General features: G+C 42.7%; 1 protein-coding gene across 15 annotated transcripts in view; it reads right to left on the bottom strand.

Annotated features, from left to right (window-relative positions):
• Positions 1-13,240, bottom strand: part of kif1b (kinesin family member 1B) — a 240,949-nt gene that overhangs the window by 162,453 nt on the left and 65,256 nt on the right. For all 15 annotated transcript variants that reach the window (XM_055659646.1, XM_055659650.1, XM_055659647.1 and 12 more), the window contains exon 3: positions 109-185. In XM_055659646.1, the coding sequence (XP_055515621.1) occupies positions 109-185 (77 nt within the window). The remainder of the gene's footprint in view (positions 1-108; positions 186-13,240) is intronic.

The following is a 13,240-nucleotide window of genomic DNA, read 5'->3' as shown; positions in this document are numbered from 1 at the left end:
AGCCACAGGGAAGAAGGATCTCCTGTGGCGTTCTGTCCTGCATCTTGGAAATGCAATTGGTGTTCTAAGGAAACATTGAGTTCAGGTTGGTGAACGAATAATTCTTACCGAAGTATGGGACCAGTACGAGTGATCGAAGCTGAAGGTCTTTGGTGAATCCTTTGGATTCTTCGGGTTAAAAATAGCTGAAAGACAAAAGATATCAGAGCATTGTTAGTGAGGTGTTCCGAAGATCTCACCATTGATCAAACATGCCATTGGTATCCTGGGTGGTTGTCAGCAGTACAGTTCTCCATATCTGCACACTTCCTAATCACAACTTTCTCTCGATTAAGAGCGGACAGTTGAGATTCTATTCCCCCAAGTACAGCACAAATGAAAATCTAATTTTCTTGGGAACAAGCTATACAAAAACTCTATTCATTGCAAACTGCTAGATTAGTATTCACAATCAATGTCACCAGGCAGGCAAAGGGAGGGTGGAGAAGAGACCACAGATAAATGTGTCAATTGTGTAAATGTGTCAATTGAGGGGTAAAGAGGAATTCTTGAAAGCAAGACTTTAAACAAAATAATGGCCCCCAAATATTGAATGAGAAAACCGACGAAACCGCTCCATACACGCATACAGTGAAACTTCATCAGCAATTCAAAAATGACACCGGTGGAAACCGCGCAGCACATCATCGGTGCCCCGCTCCCTGCCATGGATGCCCTCCACCGAAAACGGTGTCTGAGACGGGCTGGGAAGATCATCAAAGACCCCTCACACCCCAACCATGGACTGTTTGCCCTCCTCCCATCAGGGAGGCGGTACAGGAGCCTCAGGTCACGTACCAGTAGGATGAGGAACAGCTTCTACAACAATACAATCACATTGCTGAACTTGGAGTCCCGCCGATAGATTTCTCCGGTCCCTCCGTCCCCATTGTTTAATTATTCTGTATTTTTTGATGATTCTGTATCTTCTCTCTTTCTATTTTTTTTTAAATTTATTTATGCACAACTACTTCGGACTGATTTGTATTTGTGCGATGACATTAAAGTTGAATTGAATTGAATTGACACATAATGAATTTATTTTTTTTAATGAATTCTCAGCGAGAAACGTGAAATTGAACGAGGGATTCAATTTCAAGTTGAGGATTCACAGAAGTGTCGTTTAGTACATTACTGTTGTGCTACTGAGAGAAAGATGCAATTTTCCTGTCCTATCAAGATGAATGAATGTCCCTAACTACAGATAAGCAGATGAAAATCCTATATACAATAGGAAGTTACCATCCCAGTGACACTTCAGAGTTTTGTTAAGGGAAATTCAATGTTTCACACCACATTCGGCAATTTATTGTATTTCTATTTCTCCAGTTCAAATATTAGTGTTCATCACCATTAATGTTCAGTTCTTGTCCTTGTGACATACAATTTAGTGCATGAAATACCATGGTAACACAGAAGCTAGATTTTCATTTCTAAGCATTGGAGAGCTAAAAGGCCTCGATGACGTGGTCAGATTATATAAATTCATGTTCATAAGTTATAAGAGCAGAGATAGACCATTTGGCCCATAGAGCCTACTTGACCATAGCTGATCTATCTTTCCCTCTCAACCTCTTTCCCCTGCCTTCTCCCCATAACCCTTGACCCCCTTACTTGGGGCGGTATGGTGGTGCAGCGATAGAGTTGCTGTCTCACAGCGCAAGAGACCCGGGTTTGATCCTGACTACGGGTGCTGTCTGTACGGAGTTTGTAGGTTCCCCCGTGACCTGTGCATATTTTCTCCGAGATCTTCAGCTTCCTCCCACACTCCAAAGACATCCAGGTTTGTTGGTTAATTGGCTTGGTGTAAATGTAAAATTGTCCCTAGTGTGCGTAGGATAGCGTTAATGTGCGGGGATCACTGCGGACTCGGTGGGCTGAAGGGCCCGTTTCTGCACTGCATCTTGAAACTAAACTGGAAACGAAACTAACCAAGTATCTGTCAATCTTCACCTTTGAAATAACCATCGACCTGGCTATGGCCACTTGTGGTAATGAATTCCACAGATTCACCACCTTCTGACTAAAGAAATTCCTCATCATCTCCTTTCTAACTGTAGTTAGAATATCGTACATTGCAGTACAGGAACAAGCTCTTCAACCCACAATTTCCGCACCAAGACAAATTAATCTCCTCTGCCTGCAAGTGATCATTACCCCTCCACCTTGAATATACCGCATTTCAAATTAATTGTGATTTTTACATCATACTTGCAATTTTCAAAATTTAAAAAAAAAGACAATATCAGGGTATCGTAAATCACTTTCCTTCCAGTTACATGTATAGGAATGTAATTATCAATGAATTGGAGGAAACTTAGGAGGAAATGTATACAAACCAAAACCCATGAACAACACTGGGAAGCAAGTAGACTAACAATATTGATGGATCGTGGTGGAGAGAGCAAGATAACTTCTCTACTCCATCCTCAAAAGTAACGCCACGTGGTCCTTCACATTCAGCAGAGACAAATGTTGTCTCCTCCCACTGGATTCCCGTGCGGTCCATTTTAAAATGTTTGAGAGATCATTTTATAAATAGCTGCGCAATGTGTAAATCTCTTGGACATCGTATCAAACTGTGACATAGCTAAAAGATGTTTGAGCAGGAATGTGACTCATTAAATAAATGGGAACAAACAGCAGCAGCTGCCGTCACATTCAATCCTAGCCCGCACTCCCCAGAGACACAACCATCTAATTCAGATCAAAATCTGATCAAAAAGAACACAGCGACTTCTTGATGAGCTGCGAGATTCAATATCTGCTTCAAGCAAGAGATGACACTTTCTTTGACAACATGTCCTGTGACAAAAGCCTACTTTCAATAATCCAGCCAGGTGGGATGAGAGCGCCTGTTCTCACCGTGCTAATCTTACACATCATCAGCCTGTCCGTAGCCCGAGGTATCTGGCAGATGCAGCAGACTGAAGGAGGAGTGCTTTGGTTATGTGTAAAGCAGGCACAAGCCCCTTCACTGTCAAGGAACACTGAAGATAGGTTCACATCAAAGGAATACAGTAGGCTGCATTGCCAAACAAAAACTGCCCGAAGGAATGGAACTTTAACAGAGGGAAGACAAGGAGTTGATACAGTTATTTTTAATACAAGAGATGCCTTGTGTAAACATAAAAGCACACTGTCCCAGGAATGAGTAGGTTAACATATGATGAGCATTTAACAGCACTGGGCCGATACTCACTGGAGTTTAGAATAATGAGGGGGGACACTATTGAAATGTACAGAATAGTGAAAGGCTTGGATAGAGTGGATGCAGAGAGGATGTTTCCACTAATGGGAGAGTCTAGGACCAGAGATCACAGCCTCAGAATTAAAGGACGTTCTTTTAGGAAGGAGATGAGGAGGAATTACATTAGTCAGAGGGTGGTGAATCTGTGGAATTCTTTGTAACAGAAGGCTGTGGAGGCCAAGTCAGTGGATATATTTAAGGCAGAGATAGATAGATTCTTCATTAGTACAGATGTCAGAGGTTATGGGGAGAAGGCAGGAGAATGGGTGAGGAGGGAGAGATAGATCAGCCATGATTGAATGGCGGAGTAGACTTGTTGGGCCAAATGGTCTAATTCTATTTCTATCACTTATGACCTTATAAAAGAGTCTATAGACATACAAAGAGGAAAATATTGGATAAAATTAAAGCTGCAGACTGATTCAGAATAAATATTGTGCTTCTGTCTTTACAAAAGAAGCCACGTAAAACCCGCCAGTACCAGTAGAGAGCCATAGGTTCAGTGGGAATTGAGCAGCTCAAAGAAATTAGCATTAGTTATTGGGCTAGTATTGGAGAAATTAATATAGTTTAGTTTAGAGATACAGCGTGTAAACCAGCACTTCGGACCACCGCGCCCGCGCTGACCAGCGATCCCCGCACACCAACACTATCCCACATGCACTAGGCAACAATTTACAATTTTACCAAGCCAATTAACCTACAAACCTGTGTGTTTTTGGAGTGTGGGAGGAAACCAGAGCTCCCGGAGAAAACCCACGAAGTTCACGGGGAGAACGTACAAACAGCGCCCATGGTCAGGATTGAACCCGGGTCCCATGCACTGTAAGGCAGCAACTCTACTGCTGTGCCATCGTGCCACCCTAATGGTTCAATGAATCTCAGGACTTGATGGTTTGCATCCCGGTGTTATGAATCACTGAAAGACAGCATGGCAACGGGCTCTTCAGCCCACCTAGAACACACCGACCATCTACATTCCAACCAGAATTGGGATATTTATGTTACACAAGTGTGAGTCTAAAGAAGGGTCATGGCCCAAAATGTCACATATTCACGTTCTCCAGAGATGCTGCCTGACCCGCTGGGTTACTCCAGCATTTTGTCTCTTCTTTTGTAACCAACTTCTGCAGTTTCTTATTTCTATACATATTCAACCTGGGCAAATGTCAGAAGAAAATTTGGGACAGCTCAAGCACGTTTTACAGAAAATCCCACCTCATTATTGATTAAAAATAAATAAAAAAACACTAGGTTACAAGTTTTAGTCAGAAGCAGAAGCATTAATGCATTATGCCACAGCCCTTAAAGCAAACTACAAGAGATATCATATCACTATCGTTTTTGAAATCTAATACTAAAGTAAAGGCCATTAAAGGTTTTAAGAATCTTTTATGAATTATAGACAACCAATCTGAAAATGGTTCAATAGGTTCATCTGTCCTAATCTGAAATTGGATCGCTGTTCCTTGGCAATCAGAAGAATGAAGGGTGGTGATCTTACAGAAACACAAGGATCGGAGGATGCAAATTGATTCAATGATATTTTATTTTGTCACATGTAGTGTGAAATGCTTTGTTTTTGTAAAATCGTACAGCTGACCTCACCCAGTCAGTACACAAGAGTCGCCGTGTTTCTGGCACCTTTGGGTAGTTGGCAACTGCCACTGGTGGGGGAAATCTCAGACAGGGACATAGTGACAAGATTGGGGATTAAAACTGAAGTGCATTGGAATTTATTCTCATACAGTGGGCCGTCTCTCTGGGGCAGCACAGTGGTGCAGAACCCGTTGCCATGCTGTCTGACCAAAGTGGGCCAAAGCTAGTGTTTCTACGCTGAATCTCTAAACTAAACATGGTGGTGGCTCTCTGAAATCATCAGGTACAGTTAAATGGTCAACTTAACATCTAAACCCACAAAGACACAAATATCTAAACAATCTCCCATTTTTATAATAGCTGTGAAAAATGATTGGATTGTGCCAATGCAATAAAAATTCATTCAAACTGTAATCTCACTTTAAAAAATAAAAGCTATCTCAGTGCATGAACCGATGCCGTTACAAACCACGCCTACATTCTGTAGGCAATTCCATTCGAATGGCTCATTCATGAAAATCTGGGCTAACGGTTCACCATCAACTGAAAGATGCTCCATCCTCATCCCAAATACTGAAATGGAATCCAACACTCACACAACATTCATAACTTAAAAGGCCAACGTCCAAAAATAGACACAGTTTCAATGGGCGTGTCAATGGAAGTAATCCCTTGTGCTTCTATCCATCTCCGTGCTAATGCATTAGAAACATTCCAACAGAGACCAGCGTTTTTCAATAAAACTCATACTGGTTTATTTTCTACAATAGTCTACACGGCTTAAACAGGAATTGAGGATATCTTCCCTCTTGTGTTATGCACTAAGGAGAAATATAGAACACATATCGGCCTCCTAGATTACATTACAAATTCTCCCTGGTCCAAACTACAAACAAAATAATTGTATTTTGAGAGTTATTTGCACCCAACTTCTCTCAAAGGACATCACAGGCCTTGTTTCTATCTTACTTTCAAGAAGCAATTAAATTGAAAGGAAAATCCCTCCAGTGCAGAATATTTGAAGTGTAGCCACTGTAGGTATGGCCACAGTTCCCACAAGCAATGCGGTGATTAGGAGCCCCTCGATAGCCACATTTAATATAAACCTCACAGTCTTTGGATATTAAAAAAAACTTCTGGTTCATTGAAAAAACTCTTCGATCTACATCTCCTCATGGGAAAGGTTACATGTAATGACAAGGAGACACAACAAATTGCAAATGCAGGTTTACAAAAAAAAAGCGCTGGAGTAACTCAGCGGGGCAGGCAGCGTCTCTGAACATGAATAGGTGATGTTTCAGGTCAGGATCCTTCTTCAGACTGCAAGCCCCCAGTCTAAAGAAGGGTCCCAACTCTAACCCATGTTCTCTAGAGTTGCTGCTTGACCCGCTGAGTAACACCAGAACGATGCGACTTTTCTTTTACATGTAGAGACAATGTTGATCTTAACCCAACAGCAAACACTTGGTTATTTCTTCTATCATTCAATCCCGATTATTTCAATGTTGTGCTGGGCTAATGGGTTTTCTGCAGTGATCCTCCACTTACAGGGAAATTACCAGAATTAATGGAAGTAGTTGCACAAGTTTAGCACTTTACTCAACATTCGACCAAAACAGATCTTGCTGTGCAAAAGCTGCAGATACTGGACATCAGAAATGAAAAACAGAAACTACTGTAAATGCTCCACGGGTCAGGCAGCACCTGTGGATAGTGGGGAAAAAAAACGTTGGTTTTTCTGCTCTTTGAATATTTGTTTTCTCTCATCCCAGGCCATATCTTCATAAATGTGCGTAGGTTCACGAGGTTAATTCCCAGGATGGCGGGACGGTCTAATATTGAGAAAATGGAGCGACGGGGCTTGTATACACTGGAATTTAGAAGGATGAGAGGGAATCTTATTGAAACGTAACATTATTAAGGGATTGGACACGCTAAAGGCAGGAAACATGTTCCCGATGTTAGGGGAGTCCAGAACCAGGGGCCAGAGTTTAAGAATAAAGGGTAAGCCATTTCGAACGGAGACGAGGAAACATTTTTTCACCCTGAGTTTCGTGAATCTATGGAATTCTCTGCCTTAGAAGGTGGTGGAGGCCAATTCTCTAGATGCTTTCAAGAGAGAAAAAGATAGAGCTCTTAAAGATAGCGGAGTCAAGGGATATGGTGAGAAGGCAGGAACCGGGTACTAATTGTGGATGATCAGCCATGATCACAGTGAATGGCCTACTCCATCAACTATTGTCTATTGAGCCCCAGCACTTTGTATCTATCTTTGGTATAAACCAGCATCGGCAGTTCTTTGTTTTTACAAGGCTAAGGAGAGATTTAATTAAATTGCATAAAATGTTATGAAGTCCCTATTGAATAAGAAGACAACATCTCTCTTGGAAGAGTGGACAAGAATTAGGGGAACTGGATTTACTGCAATTTGATAGTTGAGGAAAGTAGGAATCGGGGTTATATCCTGTGGTCAGGTTTATGCATGCTTTACACCCACTTTACCCATATATGAGTGATTGATTCTTTGCTACTGACTTTTGACAGAGGTGTACAGGATTATGAGGGATTGAGATAGGATAAATAGGCAAGATGCTCTCATCAGCAAATGGCTGCATTTCAGGGGCACAGCTTTGAAATGTTGAGCAACATTTACAAGGACAATGCGAATACTTTAAAAAATCTCACTGGTAATAGGCTGGAATACATGGCCTGCACTGCCTGAGGAACAGAATCAGGCAGTGCCCTGAAAGGAATTTGGATGGATACTTGAGAGAATAATTCAAAGGACAATGGGAACAACAAGATTGCCCTCCAAGGATCTGACATAGAATCAAAGGTCAACCAGTCAATGTTCCTGCTGTAAGGGTTCCCTGATTCTATGATGTTGCAGCTTCAGTCGGCAAGGCCCAGGGAATTGCAAGCTCAGACACTAATCATTCAGGATTGCCACTAAACCAACTTTGAACAGTCGTTGGGGAGAAAGCCCAGCAGCTAATGTTTGAAACCCAGAGATTTAAGGACAAAAGATCTAATCCCACTATTGCAACCAGGCATTAGATTTTGCTGGGGAGAAAAAAAAAATTGAAAGTAGCGTTATTGGAGGCTTCCTGCTACCTTAATTGGGTCAAGCATTTACGTAAATCCAAAGGCACAGCAACCCAGCTTAAATGGTTCAAAATCCACTTGGTTCCATAGAGGCTGAGGGGTGATCTCATTGAGGTGTACAAAATCATGAGGGGAACAGATAGGGTGAATGTACGCGGAGAAGGGGAACTCTACCAACAACCAGAGGACATGGGTTTTAGGTGAGAGGGGAAAGATTTAATAGGAGCCCGAGGGGCAACTATTTCCACACTTGGGGCAGTGCGAATATGGAACGAGCTGCCAGAGGAAGTAGATAAAATACATTTGGATAGGTACATGAATAGGAAAAGGTTTAATGGGATATGGGCCAAATGAGAATAGGACATACCTCCACATCATCAGGATTTCTAATTCAAGCAGATGCTGGATTATCAGAGTTTTACTCTAGCTGTTACTATCAATCATTGGGCTTTGGCAAGGAAATAAAAGGGAAATCTTGGGTCAGGTCACACCATGGCACCAACACTAGGAGTCCTTTTGGTAAACCAGCATCAGCAGTTCCTTGCGGCTCCAAGAGAGAACAGGAATAGACCTGGTTGGAGTAGCTCTAGAGTTTGAATGCAATGGACATATGACAACCCACAGACTGAACTAAGTCAAAAACAACCTATGGTCTAACCTCAGGAAGATTCGGGAGGGCCTACTGCACTTTCTTACTCCGAAGTGTAGAGGGAGCTCTAGTGCACAATGTCCAGGGCACGGGGAGAGTCCATGCCTGTAGTAAACTTTGCCCCACAGACCACTACAATAGGAAAAGCAAGAAAGATTGATCATAATATGGTTGAAGTCTTGCACTTCCAAATTGTCGACCCTGGTCCTTCACAGCTGATGACATAGAAACATAGAAACCTCTGTACAATAAATTTAAACAAAAACATCATGAGTTGGTCAATGTAACGGAGAAATCTGCAGTATCTCGAGAATGCAAACACGTTCGACTTCTGACAGACCGCAAAACAGCTGCCGACATTAGCACAGCTTTTGCTTCATAGTATTCAAAAATAGATGTTCCTTCCCCTGCATGACACAGGATCATTTAACACTGCTGGCTGTGGCTTTTCTCCAATAATGGATTGCAGCATTGCGTTTTTCACTTCAGGGAGAGCAGCATTTTGTTAACGCCATACTATCTCAGTCTATTCTACATTATCAAATTCAGAAAGTAAGCTCTCATACAAAACAAACTATCCTTCATTCGTGAAATACAACAGCCAGTGTTAATACATTTGGGATTAGATTAACATTGACAAAATGCCAGCTGTATTACTTTTCCTGTTATTCTATAGTTATAAATCTGAGTCATATCTTCTTACCAAACAAAGTTTGGGGCATTGGAGTTGTCTATCAGAGGCCTCGGACAACGAGAAGAGTAAACAGGAGACACAGAGATCAGTGCAGAGGCCCACTGTGGCTTCATGGGCAGCACACTGCCTTGAATCAGAGGGTTGAGTGTTCAAATCTCACTCCAGACACAAGTCAAGAAATATTAGGCAGGAATGTTGTACAGAGGACGTCATCCTGTGTATAAGACAGCAAACCAAGGCTGCTTCAGGCAGACATTACAAAATAAATTCCCTTATTTTGACAAGAGTTCTCAAGGGTTAGTGTGGAACCAAGCCCTTCGGCCCAACTTGCCCACACCAACCAAGATGTAGCATCTGCATCTGCCTACTTTTGGCTATATCCCTCTAAACCTGTCCTATCCATGTACCCGTCTAAATGTTTCTTAAATGTTCCAATAGTCTCACCTACAGTAGCTCGATCCATACACCCACCACCCTTTGTGTGAAAAAGTTACCCCTCAGGTTCATATTAAATCTTTCATTCTTCGCCCAAAACCTTTGTTCTCTGATTCTCGATTCCCCTGCGCTGGGCAAAAGACTGGGCGTCTACCCGATCTATTCCTCTCATAAGGAATACGAGTAGAATTAGGTCATTTGGCCCATCCAGTCTACTCCACCATTCAATTATGACTGATCTATCTCTCCCTCCTACCCCATTCTCCTGCCTTCTCACCATAGCCTCCGACATCTCTCATGATTATATGCATCTCTATATGATCATCCCTCATTCTCTTACGCTCCAAGGAATAGTATCCTAGCCTGCTCAACCTCTCCCTATAGTTCAGGCCTTCGAGTCCTGGCAACATCCTTGTAAATCTTCTTTGCACCCTTCGCAGCTTACAACATCTTTCCTATGACAGTACCCAGAACTGAACACAACACTCTAAAAACAGCCTCACCATTGCACCGTGACCTCCCAACTTTCCGACTCCACTTGTCCTGATCAATATTTGTTCTTTAATCAATTCATTATCTGGTTCATTGCCACTTTGTTCCTGAAGGAGCTTGCCATGGGCAAAATTGGGTGCTCGATTTCCTATTGCGACAGGGATCACATTTTAAAGAGCACATCTTGACAGGTTCTGCCAGAGAAATATGCCATTTGAAATACAGATCTCTTTTAAACTCGAGAGCCTCGAGAACAGAAAATGTTTGGTTCCCAAAACCACAGGGGAGAAATGCAAATTTAATATTGCAGTGTTTGTGAAAATAATTTACAGTTATGTATTTAATGGACCAGCAAATAAGTAAAGCTGCGATTGATGAGTCTTTACTTTATGCACAGAGGTTTCTAATGCACCTTATTGATTGGATGGTAATGTGTCTAGTTATCTTAATTATCAACTCCAAGATACATTCATTGCAAATTTATAAGCTTACAATATTGATGCTAAGAGCATTACTGTGTAAGATGGAAGGAGTTTTGACAATACAGCTATTCGTTAAATTATTCAATTTTGTTGGTCCAACAACACAAATAAGATCTTTATACTGAGGAGTGTGAATTCCATACACAATTAAAAGAAAAATCTGTCAAAATTAATGCAGGAAGCAAGAACTTCAACCTATTGCCATTGCAAAGCAGTCAAAATAAGCCAAAGCAGTTTGAGTCTGAAGAAGGGTCTCGACCCAAAACATAGAAAATAGGTGCAGGGGGAGGCCATTCAGCCCTTCGAAATTAATTCATTGTGAGCATGGCTGATTTGATGGCTGTGCCTGCAAGCAATCAATTAATATTCAGTTGAGTCTGCGTTTCGACCAGGGGGGGGAATCTCCCCATTGACATTGTTCCAATTGCCTTAAATCTAGTCAAATCAAATGCAGGACTGCCCTCATCCTTCAACCCCAAGAACAAGGGAACATGTTTTCCCCTCAATAAGCCTTTCATCCATTGAGCCCAAACTCAAGCTGAAAGAAGTGTAAAAGCCATTCCTTCTATCCAAGCCTAGTCTTTTCATCTTTCCCTCATATAACATCCCGCCATCCCAGGGATCAATCTCATGAACCTACGCTGCACTGCTTCAATCACAAGGATGTCCTTCCTCAAATTAGGAGACCAAAACTGTACACAATACTCCAGGTGTGGTCTTACCAGAGGCCTATACAACTGTGGAAGAACCTCTCTACCATACTGAAATCTATAAGATCCCCCCCTCATCCTTCTAAACTCCAGTGTATACAAGCCTAGTCTTTTCAATCTTTCCTCATATAACAGTCCCGCCATCCCAGGGATCAATCTCATGAACCTACGCTGCACTGCTTCAATCACAAGGATGTCCTTCCTCAAATTAGGAGACCAAAACTGTACACAATACTCCAGGTGTGGTCTTACCAGAGGCCTATACAACTGTGGAAGAACCTCTCTACCATACTGAAATCCTCTTGTTATGAACATCACCCATTCCTTCTCTCCAGAGATGCTGCCAACCAGTGATCCCACATATTAACACTATCCTACACACACTAGGGACAATGTTTACATTTACCAAGCCAATTAACCTACAAACCTGTACGTCTTTGGAGTGTGGGAGGAAACCAAAGATCTCGGAGAAAACCCATGCAGGTCATGGGGAGAACATACAAACGCCATACAGACAGCACCCGTAGTCAGGATCGAACCCGGGTCTCTGGTGCTGCAAGGCAGTAACTCCACCGCGGCGCCACTTAGGAAACCTGAATGTAAACCTCTGGAGACTTTGCGCCCCACCCAAGGTTTCCGTGCGGTTCCCGGAGGTTTTTAATCAGTCTCCCTACCTGCTTCCACTACCTGCAACCTCCGGCAACCACCTGCAACCTCCGGGAACTGCACGGAAACCTTGCGTGGGGCGCGAAGTCTCCAGAGGTTTCTGTTCAGGTTTCCTAAGTGGGACAGGGGCATTACTCCACCGTTGCGCTACCGTGCCGCCCTAACAAGTTACTACAGCATTTTGTATCTATATTCAAAGAAGTTTGGGATTGTGACAGAAAATAATATGCCTGCAAACATAATGTCCCACTTTCATAATGTTCAGATTTGTTAGAACTGACAACAGGAGACAATGTTCACAGAAGAATTCTGTGATTGGGCAAGAAGAACAGGTGTCAAAAGACAGAGGTTCTCTATCTGTAATTATCTCAATTGCCATCAGCTATCTATCTTCCAGACTTCTGTCCCTCTCCAGAGAGCATGTGACTAATGAGCAAGGACATGTCATGGAAATTATTTCAGAAGACAGGCAGTCTACTACATTCATTCCCTCTTTTGCAGTGACGAATGAAATGCAAACAGCTTACATCCCCAAAGACAAGACACATAAAACTGGAGTAACTCAGCGGGTCAGGCAGCATCTCTGGAGAAAAGGAAGGGTGACGTTTCGGGTCGAGACCCTGCCTCGTTCAGGGGAATGGGAAATGCGAGATAAAGAGAGGTATAGAACAAATGAAAGGAAGATAGGCAAAAAAAGTAATGATGATCAAGGGTAGGTGGAGCCCACAATGGTCCGTTGTTGGCTGTGGGCTGGATGATAACGAGTTATACAGACAATGAATCTCACCAGGACGACAGAGAAACTAGTACGACGACCATCGACAGGATGTGTGGGTATGTGGAATGAACTGTCAGAGAAAATGGTAGAGGTGGGTGCAATGACAAAAGACAGGTACATGCATAGGATGGGTGTGGAAGGACATGGGTGAAGCCCAGGCAAACGGGACTGGATCAGTTAGGCAATTTGGCATGGATGGGTGTGGGCCAAAGGGCGAGTTCCCATGCTATACAACGCTGGACTCAATGACCTGTTCCCCACTACGCTGGAGTGGTGGGCGAGACAGTTAAACGGTCAGGGTGTTGGAAGGCTTGACGTAGAGAAACCAGTGTCTTTGGAGC

This window comes from Leucoraja erinacea, chromosome 30, assembly GCF_028641065.1.
Source record: "Leucoraja erinacea ecotype New England chromosome 30, Leri_hhj_1, whole genome shotgun sequence".
NCBI classification, from domain to species: Eukaryota; Metazoa; Chordata; class Chondrichthyes; order Rajiformes; family Rajidae; genus Leucoraja; species Leucoraja erinaceus.
The sequence above is the reverse complement of the archived record's forward strand: the minus strand, read 5'-3'. Positions and strand labels throughout refer to the sequence as shown.